This window comes from Bombina bombina, chromosome 11 (genome assembly GCF_027579735.1).
Source record: "Bombina bombina isolate aBomBom1 chromosome 11, aBomBom1.pri, whole genome shotgun sequence".
NCBI lineage: Eukaryota > Metazoa > Chordata > Amphibia > Anura > Bombinatoridae > Bombina > Bombina bombina.
Window position 1 is genome coordinate 161078137 of NC_069509.1, and position 27203 is coordinate 161105339.

The window sequence follows — 27203 nt, forward strand, 5'->3', positions numbered from 1 at the left end:
TAGAATTTTAAAAATATTTTTTAAGTATAACTGACAATTATTTTACCACATTGTTCAACAACAGCAAGGCCCGTCTTTTGCTTACGTGAGTAACTGCGCTGTTGCAGTGTGTGGGTGTGATACACTGAGAGTGGGGTGTTTGCATGCTATTGTTGCACCTACAGAACAGTAATGATGGAATTACATTATATCACAAATGCAACAATAGTATTTGTTTTTTTGTTTTTTTTTACACATTTATTATGTTGGTGTGGAATTGATGAGTTTTGACAAATTTAGAACTTTGGTTCTCAGACACAGTTTGGCAAATATCACCTGTTGAAGGTTTTCTTCCTTATTGGTAACAGTGAAAACTGCAATCAGAATAGAAGACACAAAATTATTTAATATTCCAGAAAACAACAACTTTAATAAATATAATACTGGCTCTGAACTACTAAATATTACGTTACATTTTAAAGACTGTTTTTTATTTTGGATAACAGACCATAAAGGTTTCTTATACTGTCAATTTTATGAATAATTACACAAAGGGTTGGCAGTTTGCACCAATCATGTCATTGAGATCAAATCAGTGTAGATTTAACCATCTCTGATCCACAGCCTAAGGAATCAGCTGAAGTAATTTATTTATTTTTGCATAAAACTCAATAGATTGTTCACATAACCTAATTGTCTGCAACTACCACATTAAAGAAGCCAGTTTTTTAATTTTTTTTATTAAATTCACCTAAGGATTTCCAAAACTGTTTTTGTACAGTGATTAAAAGTACATATCTAAAACTTTAAATTCTTTTTGTAACCATTGCTGCTGTGTATAAAACAAATGAGAACCATAGATCTAAAGTCAGATTTCATGTTACTCTTGTGTGTGTTTGATACTATTAGCAGATTTTTTTCCGACGATCCTGAAAGAGTCAATCTGCCTAAATTTGGAAATGCAAAAAGCTTCTAAACATTAAGGCAATACGAGGTTGAATTTTTTAGGACTGCTGTGAAATATTAGTTGGGTTTACACAAATGAACTAACAATGCATGTGTCCTGCTGACATTTACATAAGCATTGTGGTTTCATATAATTCTTTATTCTTTGCTGCATGACTGCATGTGTTCTTGCTTGTTCGTATCCTTGTTTGTTTGACAAGACCAGTACTAACCTTCTCTAAAATGTAGTATCTGCTATTAAATTGTTAAATAACTGCAATCTGAAAAAAGGAAACTGTAAATGTCATATTAGTATATATAGTAAATACAAATAATACATGCTCATTTTAAATTAGACAGTTATTATATATATATATTTATTACATATTTTATATTACATTTAATCAAAATAATATTTGTATTTAAAGCAACTCAACTATTTTATATTTCATATAGTTGAAGGGACAGTCTACTCCAGAATTGTTATTGTTTAAAAAGATAGATAATCTTTTTATTACCCATTCCCAAGTTTTGCATAACCAACCAAGTTTTGCATAACCAACAAGGTTTTATTAAAGGGACACTAAACCCACATTTTTTCTTTCATGATTCAGATAGAGTATGCAATTGTAAGCAACTTTCTAATTTACTCCTATTATCAATTTTTCTTCATTCTCTTGCTATCTTTATTTGAAAAGAAAGAATTTAAGTTTAGAAGCCGGCCCATTTTTGGTTCACAAGCCGGCCCATTTTTGGTTCACAACCTGGGTTGTCCTTGCTGATTGGACAGCACCAATAAACAAGTGCTGTCCAGGGTTCTAAACCAAAAATTATCTGGCTCCTTAGCTTAGATGCCTTCTTTCTGAAATAAAGTTAGCAAGAGAACGAAGAAAAATTGATAATAGGAGTAAATTAGAAAGTTGCTTAAAATTGTCTGCTCTATTTGAATCACAAAAGAAAAAAAATGGGTTCAGTGTCTCTTTAATAACCTCGGCAAACTGCCTTCTTATGTCAGATTTTTGACAGACTTGCATTTTAGCTAATTAGTGCTGACTCAAAACTCCACAGGAGTGAGCACAATGTTATCTATATGGCACATATTAACTAGCGCTAATTCATAGCTGTGAATAACTGCCAAAATGCACTGAGGTAAGAGTCAGCCTTCAAGGGCTTAGAAATTAGCATATGATCCTCACTATGTTTAGCTTTCAATAAAGAGAACAATAAACATTTTTTGAAAATTTCTTTAAAATTGCATTCCCTGTTTGAATCATGAAATTTTGACTACTGTTCCTTTAAGAGATTTATTTGAAGTTCCACCTTATTCTTACAATTACATTTGACAATATTCATGTTTAAAGGGACTGTCCAGTCAAAATTCCAATAGGGCATGCAAGTTTAAACAACTTTCCAATTTACTTTTATCATCAAATGTGCTTTGTTCACTTTGTTTTCTTTATGGAAAGCTAAATCTAGGTAGGCGCATATGCTAATTTCTAAGCCTTTGAACTGCCTCTTATCTCAGTGCATTTTGACAGTTTTTGACAGTTAGACACTGCTAGTTCATGTGGGTCATCTAGATATCATTGTGCTCACTCCAGTTGAGTTATTTAAGAGTTAACACTGATTGGCTAAAATGCAAGTCTGTCAAAAGAACTGAGATAAGGGGGCAGTCTGCAGAGGCTTAGATACAAGGTAATGACAGAGGTAAAAAAATGTATTAATATAACAGTGTTGGTTATGCAAAACTTGGGAATGGGTAATAAAGGGATTATATATCTTTTTAAATAATAAAAGCTCTGGAGTAGACTGTCCCTTTATTCAAATTTTTTTCAATGTGATTATTTAAAATGACATGAAACTCCACATGTTTCTTTCATGATAGAGAATACAACAAAAAAGGTTTCCAATTTACTTCTATTATCAACTTGACTTTGTTTTCATGGTTTCCTTTGTTGAAGACCATACATAGGTATTTAGAATGCACGTGCCTGGAGCAGTATATGACAACAGTTTTACAAGAATGCTTTTGAGCACTAGATGGCAGCAGTGCTTGGACAATGTATAACACTGTTAAAGTAATTCCTAAGTCAGTCCTGAGCCTACCTACCTGTTTTTCAACAGTAGATACCAAGAGAATAAAGAGCCTTTTATAATAGAAGTAAATTGGAAAGCTGTTAATTTTTTCAAGTGATTTTTTCTAAATGAAAGAAAAATTGGGCTTCATGTCCCTTTAAGAAACGAAAATAGAAAATAGACGTGGGCGGCTGCTCGTTCTATTCAGCACTTTTCGGAGCCGCATTTTTTTGTGTGAAAATGCAACACACTATGATCTGGATTTACACAAATCATATTGTGTCAGAATTTCACAAAAATAAATGCAGCTCTGAAAAGACCCGAACGGCCGCCTTCTTCTGCATTCAGATGCTAACAAAGCATCCAAACGCCCACGTCTAACAGAAACCCATTTATTGCTATCTATAATGAACAGTAGCAATATGATAAAATACATTTAAATTGTTGCTGGAAGTTCTAACTATGCATTGCTTTTATATTTGCTACAGGGTATTGAATAAATTAATAATTTCCCATCCTTTAGCATAACTGAAGGCAGAAAATTGTTGCATGGCGTGCTGTGTAAAATTTGATTATTTAAATAACAATTAAGTTGCATGCAAAATTAAATAAATTGTTTCATTGATAATTGCAGTCTACATGTTGTGCATTTAACATTGTTCACCCTTTTAGAGCCATAAAGGAATGCTGGTGTATTAATGAATGATGCATCTCAATCTCTTCTGGCAATAAAAGAGTTAACAGAGAGTACCTGCTGCTTTGTAGCATCAAGCTGCACTATACTTCATAGCTTGGCCTTTTACTACACACAGGGCACCTGATTTCTAAGCAGTCAGGAAGCACGGATGGTTTGAGTCATTTTGCCAAACAAAGTAAAAGTATTTCACATTCTCCTTGGTTGTCAGAGACAATTTTGGGGTCTCTGATACAAAGCAGGCTGGTCTTTGATCTATTAAACATTATAAGCCTGTAATGTAATAATTTCAAAGTCCTTAATTTTGTTTCCTAAGCATATTCACCAGTCAGTTTATATCAGATTTGTTCTCTGAAAACTCATCAGTATTTTGTTAACTTTAGTTCTGTGCATCCCATATATTCTGATACGCAGGGGCAACTTCTTACTTCACTTTTTGTGTGTTCATAATATTTCCTGCTGCAAATTTTAGGGAGAGCTTGAAAAACAACTTCTTCAGGCAAATCCCATCCTGGAAGCTTTTGGTAATGCCAAAACAGTGAAGAATGACAATTCCTCAAGATTTGTAAGTTTAAAAAAATATAAGAAAGTTATGAGCTGATCAAAAATCTAAAATAATATGCAATAATGTTGTTGTTTTACTTTACCTTTTTAGGGTAAATTTATCCGCATCAACTTTGATGTAACTGGCTACATTGTTGGAGCTAATATAGAAACTTGTATCCTTTGCACATTTCTAGACTCTCAGCATCTCTAGAATAAACAGATGTGAACACAAGTCTAAGTAAGGCAAATATTCGTGGGCAAGATATAAGCAATGTAAAAGCGTGGACATTGTTTATAGAGAGATTAATAGATTGCTTTATTTAGCTGCAAAGCCACAGAATGTTCTTAACCCACTTACTTCCAAGGCTGGTTGCAATAATTTTTTTTTTCACATTTACTATTTCAAAAGTAGCTTTTTAGGGAAATTTGGGGCTGTTAAGTTTAAGATAAATAATTACATGCATTAACATATTATTAACATTTTAAGAATATACCTTTAAAAATGCAAGATATACTCTAGCCTGTCTAGGAAGTACATTCAAATACTGAAGAAAATATGCAAAATAAATGAATGCAGATTGTATCATTTTTTACTATTCTAAATTAAACATTTTGTGTGTGTGGGGGTTAGGAGGTTATTTTTACCTTAAAGGGACGCTGTACAGTAGAATTGTTTTCTGCTTAAGGTATTTCCAATGATTTGTTATACAAACTCCAGACTATAAAATGTATGGGAACTTTTGACATTAGGTTTATTTCTATATTTGAAAAAGCTGCTCTTGCTTCATTAAACCTCAGCCTATTGTTCTCAAGAAGAAGATGTCTATCAAAATGGACTAAGCTAGAAGAAAGAGAAGCCTTCCTTATCTTATCTCTCTCTATGCACAACACTCTTTTATCTTATCTATCTATCTATCTATCTATCTATCTATCTATATATAAGGCCAAAATGTAGGTGCTTACATCTAGTTTAATTTGATAGAATAATCCTAAAGTTACAGTCCAGTACATATAATGCTATGAGGCAAAAAGATGGTTAAAGAACTTTGAATTTCAAGTACTGTAAACAACCTCCCATTGGGATATTGATTTCTGCTGCTGCCTTTGTATACATAGCTTTTCTAGAGATAATACAACAGTGTGAAAGAAATAGGTTGGGCTTTAATTTTTATTTGCATGCCCCTTTAACAGTTGTGTCTCTTTTATTAAAACGGTGTCTAACCTTTAGCTCCAGTCTCTATCTCTTTTATATACATTATTTATTTACTTTACAATCATATGGATTCTCTTTTATTAAAGCGACATGAAACCCAACATTTTTCTTTTATTATTCTGATAAAGAACACAATTTTAAAAAAAGTTTCTAATTTACTTCTATTATCAAATGTGCTTCATTCTCATTATATTCTTTGTTGAAGAGATACCTAAGTAGGTAGCATGCACATGCCTGAGGCACTACATGACAGGAAATAGTGCTCCAGTGCAAAACTGCTTCCATATAATGCTGCAGACACATGCACACTCATGAGCCTACCTTCCTGCTTTTCAACAAAGAATAACAAGAAAACAAAGAATATTTGATAATAGAAGTAAATTGGAAAGTTGTTTAAAATTGTATGTTCCATCTAATTCATGAAAGAAAATGTTTGGGTTTTATGTCCCTTTAATCTCTTGTTTATATGGAACTTTAGACCTGTAGAAATGGATTTCAAATCAAACAAGCCTTGTCCCGTATAATTAGTGACTGACCCTTTAATCTAATAACTGATACTTATCTAGATAGATTACAGGACGCATCACACACTGATCAAGCCATATTAGTATAATTTGGATTTAGGCAATCATGTAAAATCTTCTTGTACAGTTGTTCATTTTATTGTTTAATCATCATGATTGAACATATTACTTGATTGTTAGACTATGGGGCCGATTTACTATGCAGTGTACGCTGCAGTTTCCTCGCTAGCCTTGTGGCTCGCTGGAAACAAGAGTCCTAAGACCGCTGCTCCTCTGAGGCGGCGGACAGCAATCAGCCCGATCAGAAACGATCGGATGATTGACACCCCCTGCTAGCGTCCGATTGGCCGCCAATGTGCAGGAGGCGGCATTGTTCAAGTATTTCACTAGAAATGCTTCTGCAATGATAAATGCCACCAGCGTATGCTGTCGGCATTTATCGATGTGGGGCGGACATGATCCTCTACAGCGAATCAGAATCATGTCCGCCCGCACATTCATAAATCGGCCCCCATGAATCTATTCCAGCAACACTTTTTTCTTTAGCAAAAATAAAATAGATTTACTTGAAAAATCCCGAGCAATTCGACAAGCAAGAGATGAGAGGACCTTTCACATATTCTACTATATGATCTCTGGCTCAAAACCTGCGTGGAAAGGTACTTTTTTTTATTAGACAATAATATAATTTCTCTTTCTCTGTTTTTTTCTTTCTTCTCCAGTTACACAAATTTAAAGGGACATGACACCCAAAATTTTTCTTTCATGATTGAGATAGTGAATACAATTTAAAAAAGTTTTCAATGTACTTTTAAGGAGATATCTAGATAGGTAGCGTGCACACATGACAGGCAATAGTTCTGCCATCTAGGGCTCCTGCTTACGTGTAACATTGTAGCAAAAGCTGCTGCCATATAGTTTTGCAGACACGTGCACACTCTTTCATCAAAGTATTAAAAGAAAACCAAGAAAATTTGATAATATAAGTAAATTGGAAAGTTGTTTAAAATTGTATTTTCTATCAGAATCATGAAAGAAAAATTTGGGGTTTATGTCTTTTTGTTTTGTTTTTTAAATTCACACACTGTTTTATCTCAGTTGACCCTTTTATAATATGCACATATCTCAAAATATTTTATGGCACTTTAAGTATATTCTTCAAAAGAAAATACTGTCAGGGTTTATGGTCCCTCTGGTTCTACCTGCTGTCAATATCTATGTTTTTGTGTTCATATGCAATAAAAAATAACATTTTCATTTGCCAAGTTTCAAAAGCATTTTGGATAAATCACTTTACATAAATAAGAACAATACATGTACAATACACACAGAGAGAGAGAAGCACTCAACTAGGAATGGACAACTGCTCAGTGGTTTGTTCTTTGTTGGGTCACCACTTGGAAGAAGCCTCTTTTAGCCCAATTGTGCCTTTTGCAGAAGAGAACTTTCCTGAAGTATATCAGCCTGATCCCACCTAAAAAGGACGTTCAGCCCAAAATACCAGACATCCTCCTCTGAACAAGGAACATAGCAACCCCAGATGATCGTTTCGACCTTCTGTGGGCTTCATCATTGAGGTGCAGGTGGGCTAAAAGAGGATGCCCCCAGGTGGTGACCCACCAAAGAGCAAGCCACTAAACCGGTGTTCATTTCTAGTTGAGCGCTTCTCTCTTTCTGTGTATACATGTACAGTACACATTAGGGGGTCCATTAATTAAGCAGCGAATGTTGCTTCGGAGCCCCATCGTTTCAGGTCCGTCTGAAATGGAAGTTAAGAAGCAGCAGTCGTAAGACCGCTGCTCCTTAACTTCTCCACCATCTTTTAGGTGGCAGGCTGAAATTATCCCAATCCAATACGATCAGGATGACTGACACCCCCTGCTAGCGGCCAATTGGCTGCCAGTTAGCAGGGGCGGCATTGCACAAGCATTTTACCAGAAATGCTTGTGCAATGTTAAATGCCGATAGCGCATGGTGTCAGCATTAAGCAAGGTCGAGCGGACATGATTCGCCACAACAAATCATGTCCGCTCGACCTTTATTAAATCTACCCCATGGAATAGAGTGAGTGCAATTTGTTGTTGTATCAAATTAATCAGTTTTTGAAACTTTTCTTTGCTTTTAACTTAAGTATCCGTGTGGCTACATTACCCAATTCTGTATTTCAATAGTTCTGATATTGCTGCTCCATAATTAATTTCTTGTATCATTTTCAGAGGAATTGCTGCTTGAAGGTTTTGGAGATTATACATTTTTATCTCTCGGCCATGTGCCAATTTCTGGTCAAGACGATAGTGAAATGTTTCTGGAGACATTAGAAGCTATGGCAATTATGGGGTTCAATGAAGATGAACAGCTATGTAAGTGTTAATGTTCTCTCTTACATCTGACTAGGGGGCATATTTATCAAGCTCGCCGGAAACAGAAGTTTTCAAGAAATTATGAAACAGCGGTCTAAAGACCGCTGCTCCATAACTTGTCAGCCTGCTCTGAGGCAACGGACAGAAATCAGAAATCAACCCGATCGAATATGATCGGGTTGATTGACACCCCCTGCTAGCGGCCGATTGGCTGCAAATCTGCAGGGGGCGGCATTGCACCAGCAGTTCACTAGAACTGCTGGTGCAATGATAATTGCCGACAGCGTATGCTGTCGGCATTTATCGATGGGCAGCGATGGGCAGCGATGGGCAGCGATGTGCAGCAGACATGATACACTACTTTGTATCATGTCGGCTTGCACATTGTTAAGTATGCCCCTAGATGTGCGTACAAATAAATTGTCTTCATAATGAAGAGAAAATTAATGCTTGCGCTCAGTGATGTGTCTATTTTAAGGAAAATGCCCTACTTCATGAAAAACCAAGAAATAAATCTTGAGATAGTATTTTTGAGGTAACTGTGATTAAATTATGCATTTTTACCAAGTATTTTGTTACGATTGATGTCAGATGAACATTTCGAAAATATGTGTGAGATGAAATTTAGTTGAAAGGTTTTAAATTATGATGTCAGGTTTGTGCTTAGAGGCAGTTTAAGGGGTCACAATACATAGGACTAACTAAAAAAATCTATCATTTATTTGAAACAGCAACATGTTGATGTGTCAGCCAATGAGCAGTAGCAGGAAGTATGTATTAGCCAATGAACATTAGCAAGAATTATGTGTCAGCCAATGAGCATTATCAGGAAGTATGTATTAGCCAATGAGTATTAGCAGGAAGTATGTATCAGCCAATGAGCATTAGCAGGAAGTATGTGTTAGCCAATGAGCATTATCAGGAAGTATGTATTAGCCAATGAGTATTATCAGGACGTATGTATTAGCCAATGAGTATTAGCAGGAAGTATGTGTCAGCCAATGAGCATTAGCAGGAAGTATGTGTTAGCCAATGAGCATTATCAGGAAGTATGTATTAGCCAATAAGTATTAGCAGGAAGTATGTGTCAGCCAATGAGCATTAGCAGGAAGTATGTGTCAGCCAATGAGCATTAGCAGGAAGTACAAACTGATTCAGTTCAAATGTAAAAAACATTTACTTCATATTTTTACAGGCAACAAATATTTCATGTTTTTATGCTGGTCTTTCAAAGCAGAACATTTTTTAGTACAATGTCCCAGGGACAGTGTTCTCAGGGAAGCATCAGATAAGTCATTGTATTTGCTGGTGCAGAAATACCCTTTAAAAAGATCCTGATTTCTGTCTCCTTTTCTCACTCCCACAAGGTTGTTTGATTTGTTTTAATGCCTCTTGTTTACATAACTTTTCAGTTACTGCAATTATGAACATTTATAATATAAATTTAAAATATAAAAGTATAGGCTACAACAGAAGATGCAGTTATTTCAAATAATAAAATAAAGGTAAAGGAGCTATTTGTAAACAATTTAATAATACACTCCAGAAAGTAAAATGGATCTTTAAGAACACATTTGGGAGATAAAAACCCAAATTTTTCTTTCATGATTCAGAGAGAACATATAATTTTAAACAACTTTCTAATTTACTTATATTATAACATTTTCTTAATTTTCTTATTATCCTTTGTTGAAAAGCACAAAGGTAAGTTCAGGAGTGTGCACGTGTCTTCAGCACTATATGGTAGCAGTTTTACAACAATGTTATACAGTAGCAAGAGCACTAGATGGCAGCACTATTTCCTGTCATGTAGTGCTGCAGACTTGTGCACGCTACCTATCTAGATATCTCGTTAACAAAGAATAACAAGAGAACAAAGCACATTTGATAATAGAAGTCCATTGGAAACTTTTTTTTAAATTGTATATTCTATCTGAATCATGAAAGCAAAAATATTTGGTTTCATGTCCTTTTAAAGAGAATACATTTTTACAGTACACCGTCCCTTTAAAATCAAACGGCAAGTACATCTAAATAATCAGTTAATATCAATGAAAAACTCATACAGTGATGAACCTTACAATTTTAATTTAAATGACTTACAGATACATTGCAAATAAAAACACAAATCGGGCTATTTAATATCTCACAGGCTACCTAAATAGCCAACGAACGTAAAGGGTTACTTCCTCTGAAGCTTTAACAATATTTTATGACATAATCCAGATGAAGTATTGCTACCAGAGCGTTAAATTACAGCCATTTAGTGCTCTTTGAAGTCAATGTTTTATCTTAGAAATATCAATTAAAGCAATCATCTGAATTTAAACCACTCATCCTTATTATCTTCTTTTGCAACATTTGATAAACCAAGAATTTAAACATAAACGTCATTCAGTTAAACAAAAAACTAAAAAAAATGATTCTTTCATTTTTATTTAGTGGCTGAGATAATTATAGCAAGTAAGATATGATAAGATGATAAATGAGTTTTAATGATACCTAATAGCCAAACATGTTTCTTTCATGATTCAGCTAGAGCATATCATTTTTAAAAATGTGTCCATGTTATTAAAGGGACACTAAACCCATTTTTTTTCTTTAATGATTCAGATAGAGCATGCAATTTTAAGCAATTTTCTAATTTACTCCTACAATCCTTTTTTCTTCATTCTTCTGATAACTTTATTTAAAAAGCAGGAATTTAAAGCTTAGGAGCCAGCCCATTTTAGGTTCAGCACCTTGAATAGCGCTTGCTTATTGGTAGCTACATTTAGCAAACCAATAAGCAAGCATAACCCAGGTTCTCAACCAAAAATGGGCCGGCTCCTAAAGGGACACTGAACCCAAATTTTTTATTTCGTGATTCAGATAGAGTATGCGATTTTAAGCAACTTTCTAATGTACTCCTATTATCAAATTTCCTTCATTCTCTTGGTATCTTTATTTTAAAAGCAATAATGTAAGTTTAGATGCCGGCCCATTTTTGGTGAACAACCTGGGTTGTCCTTGCTGATTGATGAATAAATTCACCCACCAATAAACAAGTGCTGCCCATGGTACTGAACCAAAAATTGGCTTGCTCCTTAGCTTAGATGCCTTCTTTTTCAAATAAAGATAGCAAGAGAAGGAAGAAAAAATGATAATAGGAGTAAATGAGAAAGTTGCTTAAAATTGCCTGCTCTGTCTGAATCACAAAATAAAAAAATTGGGTTCAGTGTCCCTTTAAGCTTTACATTCCTGCTTTTTATATCAAGATAGCAAGAGAATGAAGCAAAAATGATAATCGGAGTAAATTAGAAAGTTACTTAAAATTGCCTGCTCTATCTGAATCATGAAAGAAAAACATTTAGGTTTAGATTCCCTTTAAATATAATAAACAAAACAAAGATTGCGCCACAATAGTGCAGGTCATGCGATAAGGATCCAAAAAGATATAAATAGCCAAAATGCTACTCACGTGATGTCATGCACAATCGTGCAATATAGGCAGAGCGGAACCAAAAGTCGTCCGGCAGACACTCAGGCAGTGTACAGGAAAATCCCCAAATCTCCTTCCTTGGGATTTTCCTCTTTGTTTTGTTTTTTAGGATATCGTTACCGTGTTATTGTCGCATAACACACCAGAGGAGCTGCCAGAATTTTTGGAACACTTTTGTATTTTGGACACGTTTTGTATTATTATTTTATTTTTTTATGGACTATTATCACTTTCTATCTATTTGATAGTCACCTTATTTATACGATTGGGACACTATATTTATTTATGTGTTATATGAGGGAAGAATTTTCTGGTTCACTGATTTGATATTATATGATCTGATTATTTATCTAATTTTGGACTAGCAACTTCACTTTTCATCACACTACATATATTATATATATTTTTTATATTATTACTATATATTTATATCATATTATTTAGTTGACCACTTTTTTTCTCACATTATCTGAGTATTTTATACATTATATTATATATATCTTCGAATTAGCGCCTCTTAACATCACCAGCTAGAATCCTTCACTGGTTGTGTTTTTGCTTGTTTAACCCTTTAAATATACTTTGTTCTCTTGGTATTCTTTGTTGAAAAGCAGGTAGGAAAGCTCTGGAGCAAGCATACACGTTTGGAGCACTATATAGCAGCAGCTTTGCAAGAAAGCTTTTAATAATGTTATATAGTATGCAAACATTGCTCCAGTCTAATGCTCAAAAGCATTCTTGCAAAACTGCTGATATAATATAGTGCTTTAGATAAGTGCACACTACCTACCTACATATTCGCTTCAACAAAGAATACCAGGAAAACAAAGTAAATTTGATAAAAAATAATTTGAAAACTTTTTTTTAAATGTTATGCTCTAGCTGAATCATGAAAGAAATGTGCCTTATACCCCTCCCCTGTGTGCCTTACCCCTTGTAATGGCCCCCTCCTGTGCCAACATTCAGTGATACCTATATAAAGAATAACATTAGACCTCCTGATAACATAAACACTCCGCATAAACTAAATACAACATATACATTGCACCATCTCATAACCTTATCGCTGACATTGTGGCCCCCCCCCAAAGAGCAGGGTCCTGGGTGGATGCCCATCTCATTCTTTGAAGAAGGAGAAGGAAAACACTACTGGGAGCTAGCTGAACACCTCTGTGTGCTATCAGCAATCACCAGCTAGTTTCCACCAGTGTAGGATATGTATATGTTCTTTTTCAACAATGGATACCAAAATAAGAAAGTACATTTGAAAATAGAAGTGAATTTATAGTGTCTTAAAATAGCATGCTCTATCTGAATCATGCAAGTATAATTATGACTTTCCTATCCTTTTAAAGCCAATTCGGGAACGATATGTAGTAGGGTTATACTTGATAAGTCTACAGTGTTCTTTTTTCACTTCTGAAAATTCGAAAAGCCACAATTTTCAGAGCCAAATTATACAAAGAGGGGGGGGGGGATACATAATGGCAGTATATTACTACACATAATAAAACATTTTATATTAAAACCTCAAGGTGTATTCTGTCCCTTTAAATTGAAAAAAAAAAGTTAAAGGGACAGTCAAGTCCAAAAAAAACTTTCATTTTTCAAATAGGGCATGTAATTTTAAACAACTTTCCAATTTACTTTTATTAACAATTTTGCTTTGTTCTCTTGGTATTCTAGTTGAAAGCAAACCTAGGGAGGCACATATGATAATTTCTATGCCCTTGAAGGCCGCCTCTATTTTATTTACTTTTCACAGCCATATAGATAGCATTGTGATCACGCCCGTGGCTAGTGGCAGACACTGCACTAATTGGCTAAAATGCAACTATATGCAAAATAACTAAAAGTCATGTGATTAGGGGCGGTCAGAAGATGCTTAGATACAAGTTAGTCACAGAAGTAAAAAGTGTATTAATATAACAGTGTTGGTTTTGCAAAAAACTGGGGAATGGGTAATAAAGGGATTATCTATCTTTTTAAACAGCAAAAATTCTGGTGTTGACTGTCCCTTTAAGTTAAAGAATTTTTAATCTATTTCTAAATCAGTTAATAAATTCAGTTCTCACAACTAGGGATGGGTGAATGTGTTTATATTTGAATTAGAATGTTAGAATGAATGTTATTGTAGAAATTATATTTACATAATAGAATGTTGATAAGAACGAATATTCTTAAAAATTCTATTATCGAATGTTATTTACAGTTTTCGAATGTCACTTTCGAATTCGAATGTGACATTCAAATTCGAATGTGACATTTGAATTCGAATGTGACATTCGAATATACATTTGTAAAACACTGTTGTAGACTAGAAATACTATTTCGAATTCAAATGCTATATTTGAATTCAAATGAATTTGAATATTTTTTTTATACAACACAGTATTAGACTAGAAATAATATTTTGAATTTGAATGTTACATTCAAATTCAATTGTCACATTCAAATATTACATTTAAAAAACACAGTATTAGACTAGAAATACTATTTCGAATTTGAATATTGCATTTATTAAACACAGTTGTAGACTAGAAATACTAATTTGAATGTTACATTAAAATTACAAATGTCACATTCGAATTTGAATATTACATTTCGAAATTGAATGAATACATAGCTAAACATTCTATTATTAGAACGAAAATTTTCGAATTTTATTGCAAAATTCGAAAACGAAAATTCAAAAATAGAATGTTATATAAACATTCGAAATTCGATTTGAACGAACAAATGTATCAAAATTCGTTTTAAATTTTGAATTTGTAGAAACATTCATCCATCCCTACTCACATCTCGACTGGTATAGAGTGACATGCCCCATAAATATAAAAATTAAAATATATTTTTTATATATTTTTTTTCAGCACAAGAAGCCTTGTTCAAAAAAATACATTTTAAAATGCCTTTCTTGTTGTGACAAAGAAAAATATATATTTTAACTCAATCCTCCTATATGTATCACAGCTCAATCCAGTTACTAGGGAGTTAACAAGCAGTTTACTGAGGTAGTTATCAGCAGGACCACCCAATAACACAGTGTCCACTAATATTGCAGCCATGATGAAGGTGGTCTCATCAGTTCTCCAACTTGGTAACATTGTCTTCAAGAGAGAAAGGAATACAGATCAAGCATCCATGCCAGATGATACCGGTATGCATTTTTTATATACCGAGAAAGCTTAAATGGCTCACATACATCCATGATAAAAAAATTACCTATCTATCCCTATTTCAATATCTATCTATCTATCTATCTATCTATCTATCTATCATTTCTTTCTTTCTCTTTCTCTCTCTCTCTATATATATATCTATCTATCGGTCTATCTATCTCTAACTTTCTATCTATCTGTTAATCTATTGATTCCTCTTTTGGTCTAGCTAATAAACCATCTGTCTTTCGAGTTTTTTCTTTATTATGTTCAAAATAAACTATAATGTGAAAAATATATATTTATGTTATCTTTGCTGGAAACATTTGTATTCTTATTTTACAGCTGCTCAAAAGGTCTGTCACTTGATGGGAATCCAAGTGACAGATTTTACAAGATGCATATTAACTCCACGTATCAAGGTGGGACGAGACTTTGTACAGAAAGCCCAGACCAAAGAACAGGTCAGTCAACAGAGGAGTTTTTCATTAATCTTTTACATTTGATTGACAAGTGCATATCAAAATATAACATCAATGAAAATCAACTACAAAAGACCCTTGTTTGACGCGTTTCACACCAAATGTTAATATGTTTGCTGCAGTTATTTTATGGAGCATCATCGTCAAGTGAAAACTCTGTGAATCAGTTTTTTTTTTTTACATTTCATTTTATTTCGTATTTTGTAATAAAAAAGTTGATATATAATAAAACATTATTGCCTAGGAGTTACACTTGACTCCAATCTGTCCTTCATACCCCACATCCAATTGCTCTCTTTATCCTGTCGCAACCACCTACGCAATATCTCCAAAATTCGTCTGTTTCTGAGTGCTGAAACTACTAAACAGCTAATCCACTCCATGGTCATTTCCCGACTTGACTACTGTAATAACCTACTAACTGGCCTCCCTCTCTCCCGCCTCTCCCCTGTTCAATCCATCCTAAATGCCTCAGCTAGGCTAATCCACCTCCCCCGACACTCTGTATCTGCTGCACCTCTATGCAAGTCCCTTCACTGGCTTCCCATTAACAGCAGAATTAAATTCAAAATTCTCACCCTGACCTACAAAGCCCTTGCCAACGCAGCCCCCCCCCCACCTGTCCTCACTCATCAACAAATATACTCCAGCCCACCTCCTAAGATCCAATAATGACCTGCTCCTTGCATCTTCTACCATCAACTCCTCCCATGCTAGACTACAGGACTTCTCTCGTGCAGCATCAACCATCTGGAACGCACTTCCTCGAGCTGTCAGACTATCCCCTAACCTTTCCTCCTTTAAACGCTCCCTAAAGACCTTTTTGTTCAGGGAAGCCTATCTCCAAATCAGTAACAAATGAATTCCACTTGCCTAATAGCTGCCCTCATCTAACTCCACACTAAGATCATTCTCACCTTTGCAGTCCCCACCTCCTGTTTCTCACCCTCCTACCCATCTAGATTGTAAGTTCCCATGGGAACAGGGCCCTCAATTCCCCCTGTATTTGTTTGTTAAACTTTGTCTGGTGTCTTTTATATTGTATTGTACTGTACTTTTATCTTTGTACCCATGGACAGCGCTGTGGAATTTGTTGGAGCTTTATAAATAAATAATAATAATAATACTTATCTCACCTCCTTGATAAACTGCTGAAATAATTTGAATGCAAACATTTTTTTTTTCCGGATTTTGCTTACACTTATTTGTTTTCTTTGTAATTTTCACGTCCAGGCTGATTTTGCAATTGAAGCTTTAGCCAAAGCAACATATGAACGTCTCTTCCTCTGGATACTGAATCGAGTGAACAAAGCACTAGACAAAACAAAAAGGACTGGCGCTTCATTTCTTGGTATCCTTGATATTGCAGGTTTTGAAATATTTGAGGCAAGTAAATTAGTTTTATTTCGAATTGGGATAATGGGAAAATGATTTGCTTATGAAATTAAAGAAACACAAAACTCATACTTTATTAAATGTTATATTGTTAAAACTTAAAGCAACCAACAAAAGGCTACAAAACTGTTCTATTTGTCAATACATTGCAGCTTTGTAATAGGACATTATATATATACGTGTATATATACAGTATATATATATATATATATATATATATATATATATATATATATATATAAATAATCACTGTAATCATTGTAAAATATTTACATACACATTTTTATTTGAAGGGTTTAATCTCACACATGGTTATATTTCTGATATGCGCCAATTAACACTTCTTAAAGGGATGGTCTAGTCAAAATTAAACTTTCATGAGTCAGATAGAGCGGCAATTTTAAGCAACTTTCTAATTTACTCCTATTATCAAATTTTCTTTGTTCCCTTGGTATCTTTATTTAAAAAAGCAATAATCTAAGCTTAGAAGTCGGACCATTTTTGGTTCAGCACCTGGGTAGCTCTTGCTAATTGGTGTCTAAATCTAGCCACCAATCATGAAACGCTGCCCAGGACTCTGAACCAAAAATGGGCCGGCTCCTAAGCTTACATTGTTGCTTTTTCAAATAAAGATACCAAGAGAACTAAGACAAATTGATAATAGGAGTAAATTAGAAAGTTGCTTAAAATTGCTGCTCTATCTGACTCATGAAAGTTTAATGTTGACTAGACTATCCCTTTAACACACCTACGTATGAATTAAAGTAAATACAGATAACATATATCGAATTTGTGCTCCTAAAAACTCAGTGCTGCTCAAATCAGTATTTATTGATGCTAGGCTTCCATTTCGAGAGGCTCCTCAAGAACAGAAGCCATATACATTAGAATCACCAGCCAATAAGTTATTATAGCATCAAATACATTTCGAAAAATATTCTCTGAGATGCTACTTGGTGGAGATATCTTTTTTAAACGCTGCCCTTGCTGAGCACAAAAATATTCCTAATGCTTAAATAGAAAAATAGACTTGTTTTACCTAATATTGCTCACCAACACATTATTAATTCACTACTCTGCTAAAAACAAATATTAATGATTTCTCTTGAATTATTCTAGGTCAACTCATTTGAGCAGCTGTGTATTAACTACACCAATGAGAAACTCCAGCAATTGTTCAACCACACCATGTTTATCCTGGAGCAAGAAGAATACCAGAGGGAGGGGATTGAATGGAACTTTATTGACTTTGGTCTTGATCTACAACCTTGTATCGAGCTTATTGAGAGACCAGTAAGTTGTAATGCTGTTTATACCCTTTTTTAATACCCTTTCAGCTCATAGTCATTGTTATAGTCAACATCCTGTTTACTCATGATCAGATTCCAAATGCTCACTTCACAGTTTACCCATAAGGCCATTACTATGCAAATTTGTTAGAAAATAAATCCATGTATCTATTCTGGCGACACATTTTAAAATATTTCATTAAATTAAAATTGGAAAAACATATTTTCCAAGAAGAAACATTGAAACAATATACATCACTTCCACATAATGTTCAAAGTCAGGTAGTACCTCTAATTTTATAACCAAAATATAATTATATAAATGTTTAGGTAATTTCATTTTTTCTACTATTTCATACATAGAATTTTTTGTGTGTGTACTTTGCCCTAGGAAAAGGGTATTGTAAGTAACTGTACAGTTTTATTTTGTACCAAAAATACAAAATCTTTGAAAACAATATTCAATGTATAATTTAAGAAATTAATTGACATAAAATTATAATATAGTAATGTAAATCATGTTAATGTATTTAGAATGTAACTATCATTTTTCTGTGCAATATAGTAGATTGATTAGGTATTTTACTGGATAGACAGAACCAGATGTTAGCACACAGGGGTTAATCCCAAGGAATAGTCAATAGTATACCCAGGTTTAAATTCAATACTGGGGTGTCCGTCAGGAACCAAACATTCGAGAAAATGGAGCAGCAAAAGAACAGTTAAAAGTTCTGTTCCAGAGGTCAGTAGCCAATAAATCAGTCCTTAAATCAAGCTACAGGCAGGGATAAGGCTTGAGGCGTAAGTCAGGAGGTAAGCAGGGTTCAATATCAGCAAAGCTATGCAGGAAAAGAACGTCTGGACTTCCATTAGAATAACCAACCGCCAGACTGGCATCATCAGGGGCTTTTAATACCCACCCCATAGGTCTTTGCACCAAACCCACTGTAGGGTCACTTGCAACATCCAGGTCACTAAATTTAGTGAACCCCTCGTTAAAGTCTTCAGGCAACAAGATGCCCATAGCTCACCCTGTGTGTTTTTCTTAAAATTTTTCAACTTATAGCGTGCATTCATTCTTGCTTATTTCACGTTGGGAATTCAATAAAATTTTTTAAAAAAAAAATTGACTACTGGTAAAATTGCTAACAATGTTTTGTAAAATAAAAGAAAGAAAAAAACGGAGCACAAATATAAATAGGCAAATATATTTGCAAAAATTGGGGACAATATTTAGGTATAGTTGTAAGAATAACAATGAGGTTAGGGAGATCAAACGTCCAAGGATAACAATATTTTTCACTACTCTACTGCAGAATAATCCCCCTGGTGTATTGGCTCTGCTGGATGAAGAGTGTTGGTTTCCCAAAGCCACAGATGTCTCATTTGTGGAGAAATTAATCCAAGAGCAAGGAAGCCACATTAAGTTTCAAAAACCCAAACAGCTGAAAGATAAAACCATATTTTGTTTACTCCACTACGCAGGAAAGGTATTGTATTTCCACCCATTCTGAAGACAAATGTCATAATCAGTTGATTATCTTTGAAGAAACTAAAACTGGGTATGTTCTCAATATAGGTGGACTACAATGCCACATCTTGGTTGACCAAGAACATGGACCCGTTGAATGACAATGTAACAGCTCTGTTGAACCTGTCATCAGATAAATTTGTTGCAGATCTATGGAAAGATGGTATGACTATAGAATCATTTGTATGTCTGAGAAGATTACTTAGAGCATGCTACTGTCATTAGGCTTTATAATTTTGGAAACAAAAATATCACACCCTTGACTGTCAGTGAAGTGGGGGATGCATAACACTGCCTGCCAATGTGTTAAAAAACTTGCTGTAGAGTTGCCAGCTGTCTTCATAAAAATACTGTGGGACCATTATCCTGGTCCATGTCACAAAGCCTTTTTGTAATAATTAAATCTTTGTTTCCTATGCATTAAGTCTAATTATAACGTAAATCCTTTATTTCCATCATATTTTCATGTATTTGATAATGCAAACTAGTGATGATGGTTTACTTAAAGGGACTGTATACATTCATTTTCATATAACTGCATGTAATAGACACTACTATAAAGATAAGATGCACAGATACTGATATAAAAATGCAATATAAAACTGTTTAAAAACTTACTTAGAAGCTGTCAGTTTAGCTCTGTTGAAAAGGTAGCTGGAAAGCCCACTGCAAGTAGGAAATAAGACACTCCCCCTCCCCCTTCTTTTGCATATGAAAAGACCCTTTACACAAACAGGAGCAAGCTGGAGAAGGTAGCTGACGGTATTCTCATAAAACTTTGGGGCTTGGTTACGAGTCTGAAAATCAGAGCAATGTTATTTAAAAATAAGCAAAACTATACATTAAAAAAAAAAAAAACTGTATGGGCTATATAAATAGATCATCTACAAAACATTTATGCAAAGAAAAAATGAGTGTATAATGTCCCTTTAAGGTCTCAGAAAGTGATACATTTTAAATGGTATTTTGGATTTTGCACAACAGGTCAATCTCTACTTGTAATTCAAGCACAATTAACCGCTAATACTGCTCTGTGCTATCTGTTAACGGTATACAGTGACCTAAAATGTTTATATACTATGGAATTCACTTGTAATGCCAAATCGTGTGTTATTCTATGCGGTAGATTTACTAAGGTTTGAGCAGACATGATGCACTGTAGCGAATCATGTCCGCTCAACCTCACTAAATGCCGACAGCATACAATGTCAGCATTGCCAATCAGCCGCTAGCAGGGGCCATCAATCATCCTGATCGAATCGGGATGATGGCGGAAAAGTTAAGGAGCAGCAGTCTTATAACTGCTGCTTCTTAACTTACATCTCAGGCGAGCCTGACACGATGGACGTAGAATGCCCCTATGTGCGAGGCTGAGCGCAAGATAAAGCTTTTTGTGCTATTGATTGTGCTCTGCTTGTAATCTAGCCGTTTATTTAAAATGGGTTTTGTTTGTCAAGTTAATTATCTTTGCCTAATCAAATCTTCTTCTTTTTGTTTTGTGTAGTTGACAGAATTGTAGGTCTTGATCAAATGGCAAAAATGACAGAAAGTTCCCTTCCAAGTGCTTCAAAAACTAAAAAAGGCATGTTCCGTACAGTTGGCCAGTTATACAAGGAGCAGCTAAACAAACTGATGACAACGCTACACAACACAAGTCCGAACTTTGTGCGCTGTATAATTCCAAATCATGAAAAACGGGTAAATGCAAATAGCTTTTATTTTGTAAAGCTGGTGACATCTTGCAAGAAAAGTATTTAGAACAAAACTCTCAAGTATAAAAACATATTAGAACAGAAGATGTGTATGCCTAAAATGTCTTTATTTGTTATGAACAAACCTACTGAAAATATGAAAATAAGAGCCTCACATATCCTTCAGTCCTTTTACTGAAGCAATATTTAAAGGGATAGGATACATAAAACAGTAAATAAACAAATGAATACAGGTGGAAGAGGGTCCTTTTCCAAAGAGCTTACAATTAGTAGCAGATGAAACAGTAGCTTACACAAAGGGGAAGATGGTTGGTATTGATGAGTTATTGTCATCATTGAATACTGTTAGCTCTGACCATAAGATGTGGAATGGGGGGGGGGGTTGCAGGCGTTAGCAGAAACACTCCCGAATTTTCACAGAATAATTTACTGTTCTATAATATTAAAGGGACATTAAACACTTTGAGATGGTAATATAAAATGATAAATCTTATATAAAGAAAAACTCTGCAATATACTTTCATTATTTATTTTGTCCCCTTTTCCTGTAATTCCATTCTAAAATTGTAAACTGTTCAGTTCCTGTTAGAAATGAAAGTGCAGAACACTGTAATATTCCATACAGCCTATTGGCTGCACACTGCAACCTAAGTTGCAACATGGCAGCTCCCATTGTTTTATATACACTAAAACTTTACACTTATTTTGACAATATTTAAACAGCTAATGGAACTTTAAAAGAATACATCTACATGTTATTCTCAGACTAATCTTTTATTTGAATGCATCATTCTATCAAGCGTTTATTTAGTGTTTAATGTCCCTTTAATTGTAGTCAGGAAAACTTGACGCACAACTGGTACTGGAACAGTTGCGATGCAATGGTGTCTTGGAAGGAATAAGAATCTGTCGTCAGGGATTCCCCAACCGAATTGTATTCCAGGAATTCCGTCAGCGGTAAGAAAATTTATATTGTTTTTTTTTAAAAAACATAAAAATAATGTTCTATCATCCATAACACATTATGATAGAAAACCCCAAATAAATGCAGAACCATTAAAGATGGATAATTACGCAATGACTTTCCCTTAGAGACAGTTGCTAAATGTAAGTTTATCAAATAACAATCTCTTAGCATGACTGATAAGTCCATTTCAGTTGAGTACATTTGAATTATTTTTAATGATGAGTAGTATTTGTCGAACACAAAAGAGAGAATAATACCAGGTGTCCCTCGTTTTACAAAGGTTTAATTTACACCGTTTCAGAATAACAACCTTTTTTTCCAGTCATGTGACTGCTATTGAAAAGCATTGAGAAACAGTGCATTTATTAAAATAGCCAGTAGGTGGAGCTGTCCGCTTGTGTTGCAGCAAAGCCAAGCAAGCTGAAATTAATCAGTTTAACCAGACCTGAGCTATCGAGCAGATTTCATAGGAACAAGATCTTCCTGTCTATAAATCAGTCCAGATTGGAATGCATAGAAAGAACAGTTTGCAGAAAAATGCAAGTGAAGTCTGTTTTGTGTGATTATTTTATTAGGTTTATAATGCTGTTTAGCATTTAAAGTCTTCATTTCAAAGCTTTAAAAATAATGTATTAGGTGTTACTTATGACAATTTTGAGAGGGGCCTGGAACCTATCTCCCTCACTTCCCATTGACTTACATTATAAACTGGGTTTCAATTTACAACGGTTTCGATTTACAACCATTCCTTCTGGAACCTAACCCCGGCGTAAACTGAGGGCTACCTTTATATATATATATTTTTTATTAAAATGTTGCAAATATGAAGCAAACATTCTGATAGTATAAATGCTGGGGCTCAGCAAAACTCAGTACATTGCATTGGATACAATCCTGGCATATTCCATTGAAAACAAAAATGTTGTATTCACTGATACAGTTCTCTTTTTGTGCCCCTAGATATGAAATCCTTGCTGCAGGTTCTATACCTAAAGGGTTTATGGATGGCAAACAAGCCAGTGTCCTCATGGTAAGACTGAATATAAAGTATTAAAGACTATATCAAAATGTATTAAGATGGAAAACACCATCATTCATATTTAAAGGGACATAAAACCATTTTTTTTATTTCCTGATTCAGATAGAGCATTCATTTGTAAACAACTTTGCTATTTACTTCTATTATAATCTTGTTATTCGTTCTCTAAGAACCAGCAATGCACTACTGGGAGCTAGCTGACCACATTGGAAACCCAATCACAAGAGGCATATACGTGCAGCCACCAATCAGCAGCTAGTTTCCTGCCCCTAAACATATCTAGATATTTTAAGAGAATGAAGCAAATTAGATAAAATAAGTACATTTCATGTACGTATGCTCTATCTGAATGATTCAGATAGAACATATATTTTTAAACAACATACAAATTTGCTTCTGTTATTAAATTTGCTTCATTATCTTGATATCCTTTGTTGAAGGAGCAGCAATGCACTTTTGGGAAGTAGCTGAAAACATTGGGCAAGACAATGACAATAGGCATATATGTGGGGCCATCAATCACCAACTCACTCTCCCAGTACTGCATTGCTGCTCCGGGGCCTACCTAGGTATGCTTTTCAACTAAAGATACCAAGAGAACTAAGCAAATTTGATAATAAAAGTAAATTGAAAAGTTCTTTAGAATTTTATGTTTTATCTGAATCATGAAAGTTTAATTTTGACTTTACTATCCCTTTAAGTTTTTTTTGCTTTTTAAACAAATATTAACGTCTTGTTTTTTTTTAGATCAAAGCTCTGGAACTTGATCCAAATCTGTACAGGGTTGGCCAAAGTAAAATTTTCTTCAGAACTGGTGTCTTGGCTCATCTAGAGGAAGAACGGGACTTGAAGATCACAGATATCATTATCGCTTTCCAGGCGCAAACTCGTGGTTTCCTCGCAAGAAAGTGTGTAAAAGCGAGGGAGGAAAACGTTAAAACAAATGTCGTAGGCAGGTCACAAACTGTAGGTCATTGGTAACTGTACTGAGGGAGTAACTATTATACATAATACTCAGACACATAAAGTAGTACTAACGATAAACACACAGAAGTGCACAAACACAATAAAGTTCAATAGGCAACAAATATAACTACATAACAAACACAGTCCCATATACAAACACAGAGAATTCCCACAGTAACGCATCAGTCGCAATTCCTAAATATTCAAACACAAATCTCCTCAAATCATAGAAATAAAATGGCTCTCTAACGTCATTTACGGCAGGGAGGGCGAACTGGTGGCCCCTGGGAAATAATCAGAACAAAAAATGTGCACCATAGTTTTTGTGTTTCCAGGAACTAATAAATTGTGCTTGAGGTGCTTCTGTTGTGGGGTCACAACCAATGTTCCCTCTAAGGCCACTTTTGTGAGTGGCCCAGCATTGAAACAGTTAATAAGATAACTACACCTTGCAGTCTGCATTGTGTAGTGTTTGCTAATTGCTCTAATTAACTGTTTCACTGCTGGGCCGCTCATAAAACTGGTCTTAGAGGGAACACTGGTCACAACTCAACCCCCCATTAGAGAGCAGCAGACAGAGGGTACCCTGCAACCTTACTTAAAGTATACACCAATTTTCATATAACTGCATGAAATAGACACTACTATACAAAATATGCACAAGCACTGATATCAAAATCCAGTATAAAACTTTTTAGAAACTTACTTAGAAGCTCCCACTGTTGATGAGGTTAGGCTTAGGCTGGGACATTATTATACATTGTTACAAAAACACTCCCAGATGGGCAATATAAATGGATCAGCTACAAAACATTTATGTAAATAAAAATCTAGTGTACAGTGTCCATTTAAAGGGACAGTAAAGTCAAAATTAAAGGGTCACTAAACGCAATTTTTTTCTTTCTTTCATGATTCAGATAGAGCATGCAATTTTAAGCAACTTTCTAATTTGCTCCTATTATCAATTTTTCTTTGTTCTCTTGCTATCTTTATTTAAAAAGCAGGAATGTAATGCATAGGAGCCGGCCCATTTTTGGTGGAGAACCTGGGTTATGCTTTCTTATTGGTGGGTAAATGTAAGCCTCTAATAAAAAAGCTTTATCCATGGTGCTGAACCTAAAATGGTCTGGCTGCTAAGATTTACATTCATGATCTTCAAATAAAGATAGCAAGAGAATGAAGAAAAATTGACAATAGGTGTAAATTAGAAAGTTGCTTAAAATTGCACGCTCTATCTGAATCGTGAAAGAAAAGAATTGTGTTCAGTGTTCCTTTAAATTTATATTGACCTGATAGAACATTACATTTTAAACCACTTTCCAATTTACTTCTATTATCAATTTTGTTTAGTTTTGTTGGTATCCTTTATTAAAGAGTAATCCTAGGTGAGCGTGCATGAATCTGTAGCCATCTGGCAGCAGTGTTTGCAACAATGTTTATTGTTATTTAATGTTGCAGACACTGCTGCCACTGACTGCTATAGACATGTGCCCGGTCGTATCAGCCTACCTAAGTTTACTCTTCAACAAAGGATACCAAAAGAACAAAGCACATTTGAAAGTCAGTTGGAAAGTTGTGTAAAATGTCATGCTCTATCAGAATCATAAATGTTTAATTTTAACTTTTAAGGGACACTGAACCCAATTTTTTTCTTTCATGATTCAGATAGAGCATGCAACTTTAAGCAACTTTCTAATTTACTCCTATTATCAATTTTTCTTCATTCTCTTGGTATCTTTATTTGAAATGCAAGAATGTAAGTTTAGATGCCGGCCCATTTTTGGTGAACAACCTGGGTTGTTCTTGATGATTGGTAGATAAATTCATCCACCAATAAACAAGTGCTGTCCAAAGTTCTGAACCCCAAAAAATAGCTTAGATGGCTTCTTTTTCGAATAAAGACAGCAAGAGAACAAAGAAAAATGGATAAAATGAGTACATTAGAAAGTTGCTTAAAATTGCATTCTCTATCTGAATCCCAAAAGAAAAAAAATTGGGTTCAGTGTCCTTTTAAACCTGACCCTGTGCCACTGGAAGTTTTTAGGAAACATTTTATTATTTGTGTGTTTAATAGCCATACAATTGTATGCAGCCTTTAGAGCTTATAAAATATTGATCTGCTTAAAGGGACACTAAACCCAATTTTTTTCTTTAATGATTTGGATAGAGCATGCAATTTTTAGCAAGTTTCTAATTAACTCCTACTATCAAATTTTCTTCGTTCTCTTGCTATATTTATTTGAAAAAGCAGAAATGTAAGATTAAGAGCCAGACCATTTTTTGTTCAGCACCTGGGTAGTGCTTGCTGATTGGTGACTAAATGTAGCAACCAATCAGAAAATGCTACCAAGGCGCAGAAATAAAAAAGGGCCAGCTCCTATGCTTACGCTTCTGCTTTTTCAAATAAATATAGCAAGAGAACGAAGAAAAAATGATAATAGGAGTAAATTAGAAATTGGGTTTAGTATCCCTTTAAGGAAGTTGACCATTACTGATTTATAGTAACTCCATAATATACTTATAGGGATTCTAAAATATTTTTTGGGAGACAAACAGCTTGATTCATCTATGAATAATATTAATATTGTTAACTTACTACAATACAGTGTTTATAACTAATGTGTTTTCTACAAAACCAGTGTGGTTCAGATTTGTACATTTGAATATGAATAGGTTTTGTTTCGGATACAAAGTGTTGCACTTTTAACTTTAATACTACTTACATTTGCAGGGCTTTTGCAAAAAGACTACAGCAGTTAACTGCAATGAGAGTAATTCAGAGGAACTGCGCTGCTTATTTGAAGCTCAGAAACTGGCAGTGGTGGAGACTGTTTACTAAAGTA

At 34.5% G+C, this 27203-nt stretch overlaps 1 protein-coding gene across 2 annotated transcripts in view; it reads left to right on the top strand.

Annotated features, from left to right (window-relative positions):
* LOC128642017 (myosin-11) overlaps positions 1-27203 on the top strand; it is a 122826-nt gene that overhangs the window by 54951 nt on the left and 40672 nt on the right. For both annotated transcript variants that reach the window (XM_053694652.1, XM_053694653.1), the window contains exons 6-20: positions 4167-4259; positions 4350-4413; positions 6538-6636; positions 8194-8337; positions 14883-14978; positions 15325-15443; positions 16695-16847; positions 17976-18149; positions 19462-19635; positions 19725-19839; positions 21181-21374; positions 22224-22345; positions 23316-23385; positions 24142-24302; positions 27092-27200. In XM_053694652.1, coding sequence (XP_053550627.1) covers positions 4167-4259; positions 4350-4413; positions 6538-6636; positions 8194-8337; positions 14883-14978; positions 15325-15443; positions 16695-16847; positions 17976-18149; positions 19462-19635; positions 19725-19839; positions 21181-21374; positions 22224-22345; positions 23316-23385; positions 24142-24302; positions 27092-27200 — 1887 coding nt within the window. The remainder of the gene's footprint in view (positions 1-4166; positions 4260-4349; positions 4414-6537; positions 6637-8193; positions 8338-14882; positions 14979-15324; positions 15444-16694; positions 16848-17975; positions 18150-19461; positions 19636-19724; positions 19840-21180; positions 21375-22223; positions 22346-23315; positions 23386-24141; positions 24303-27091; positions 27201-27203) is intronic.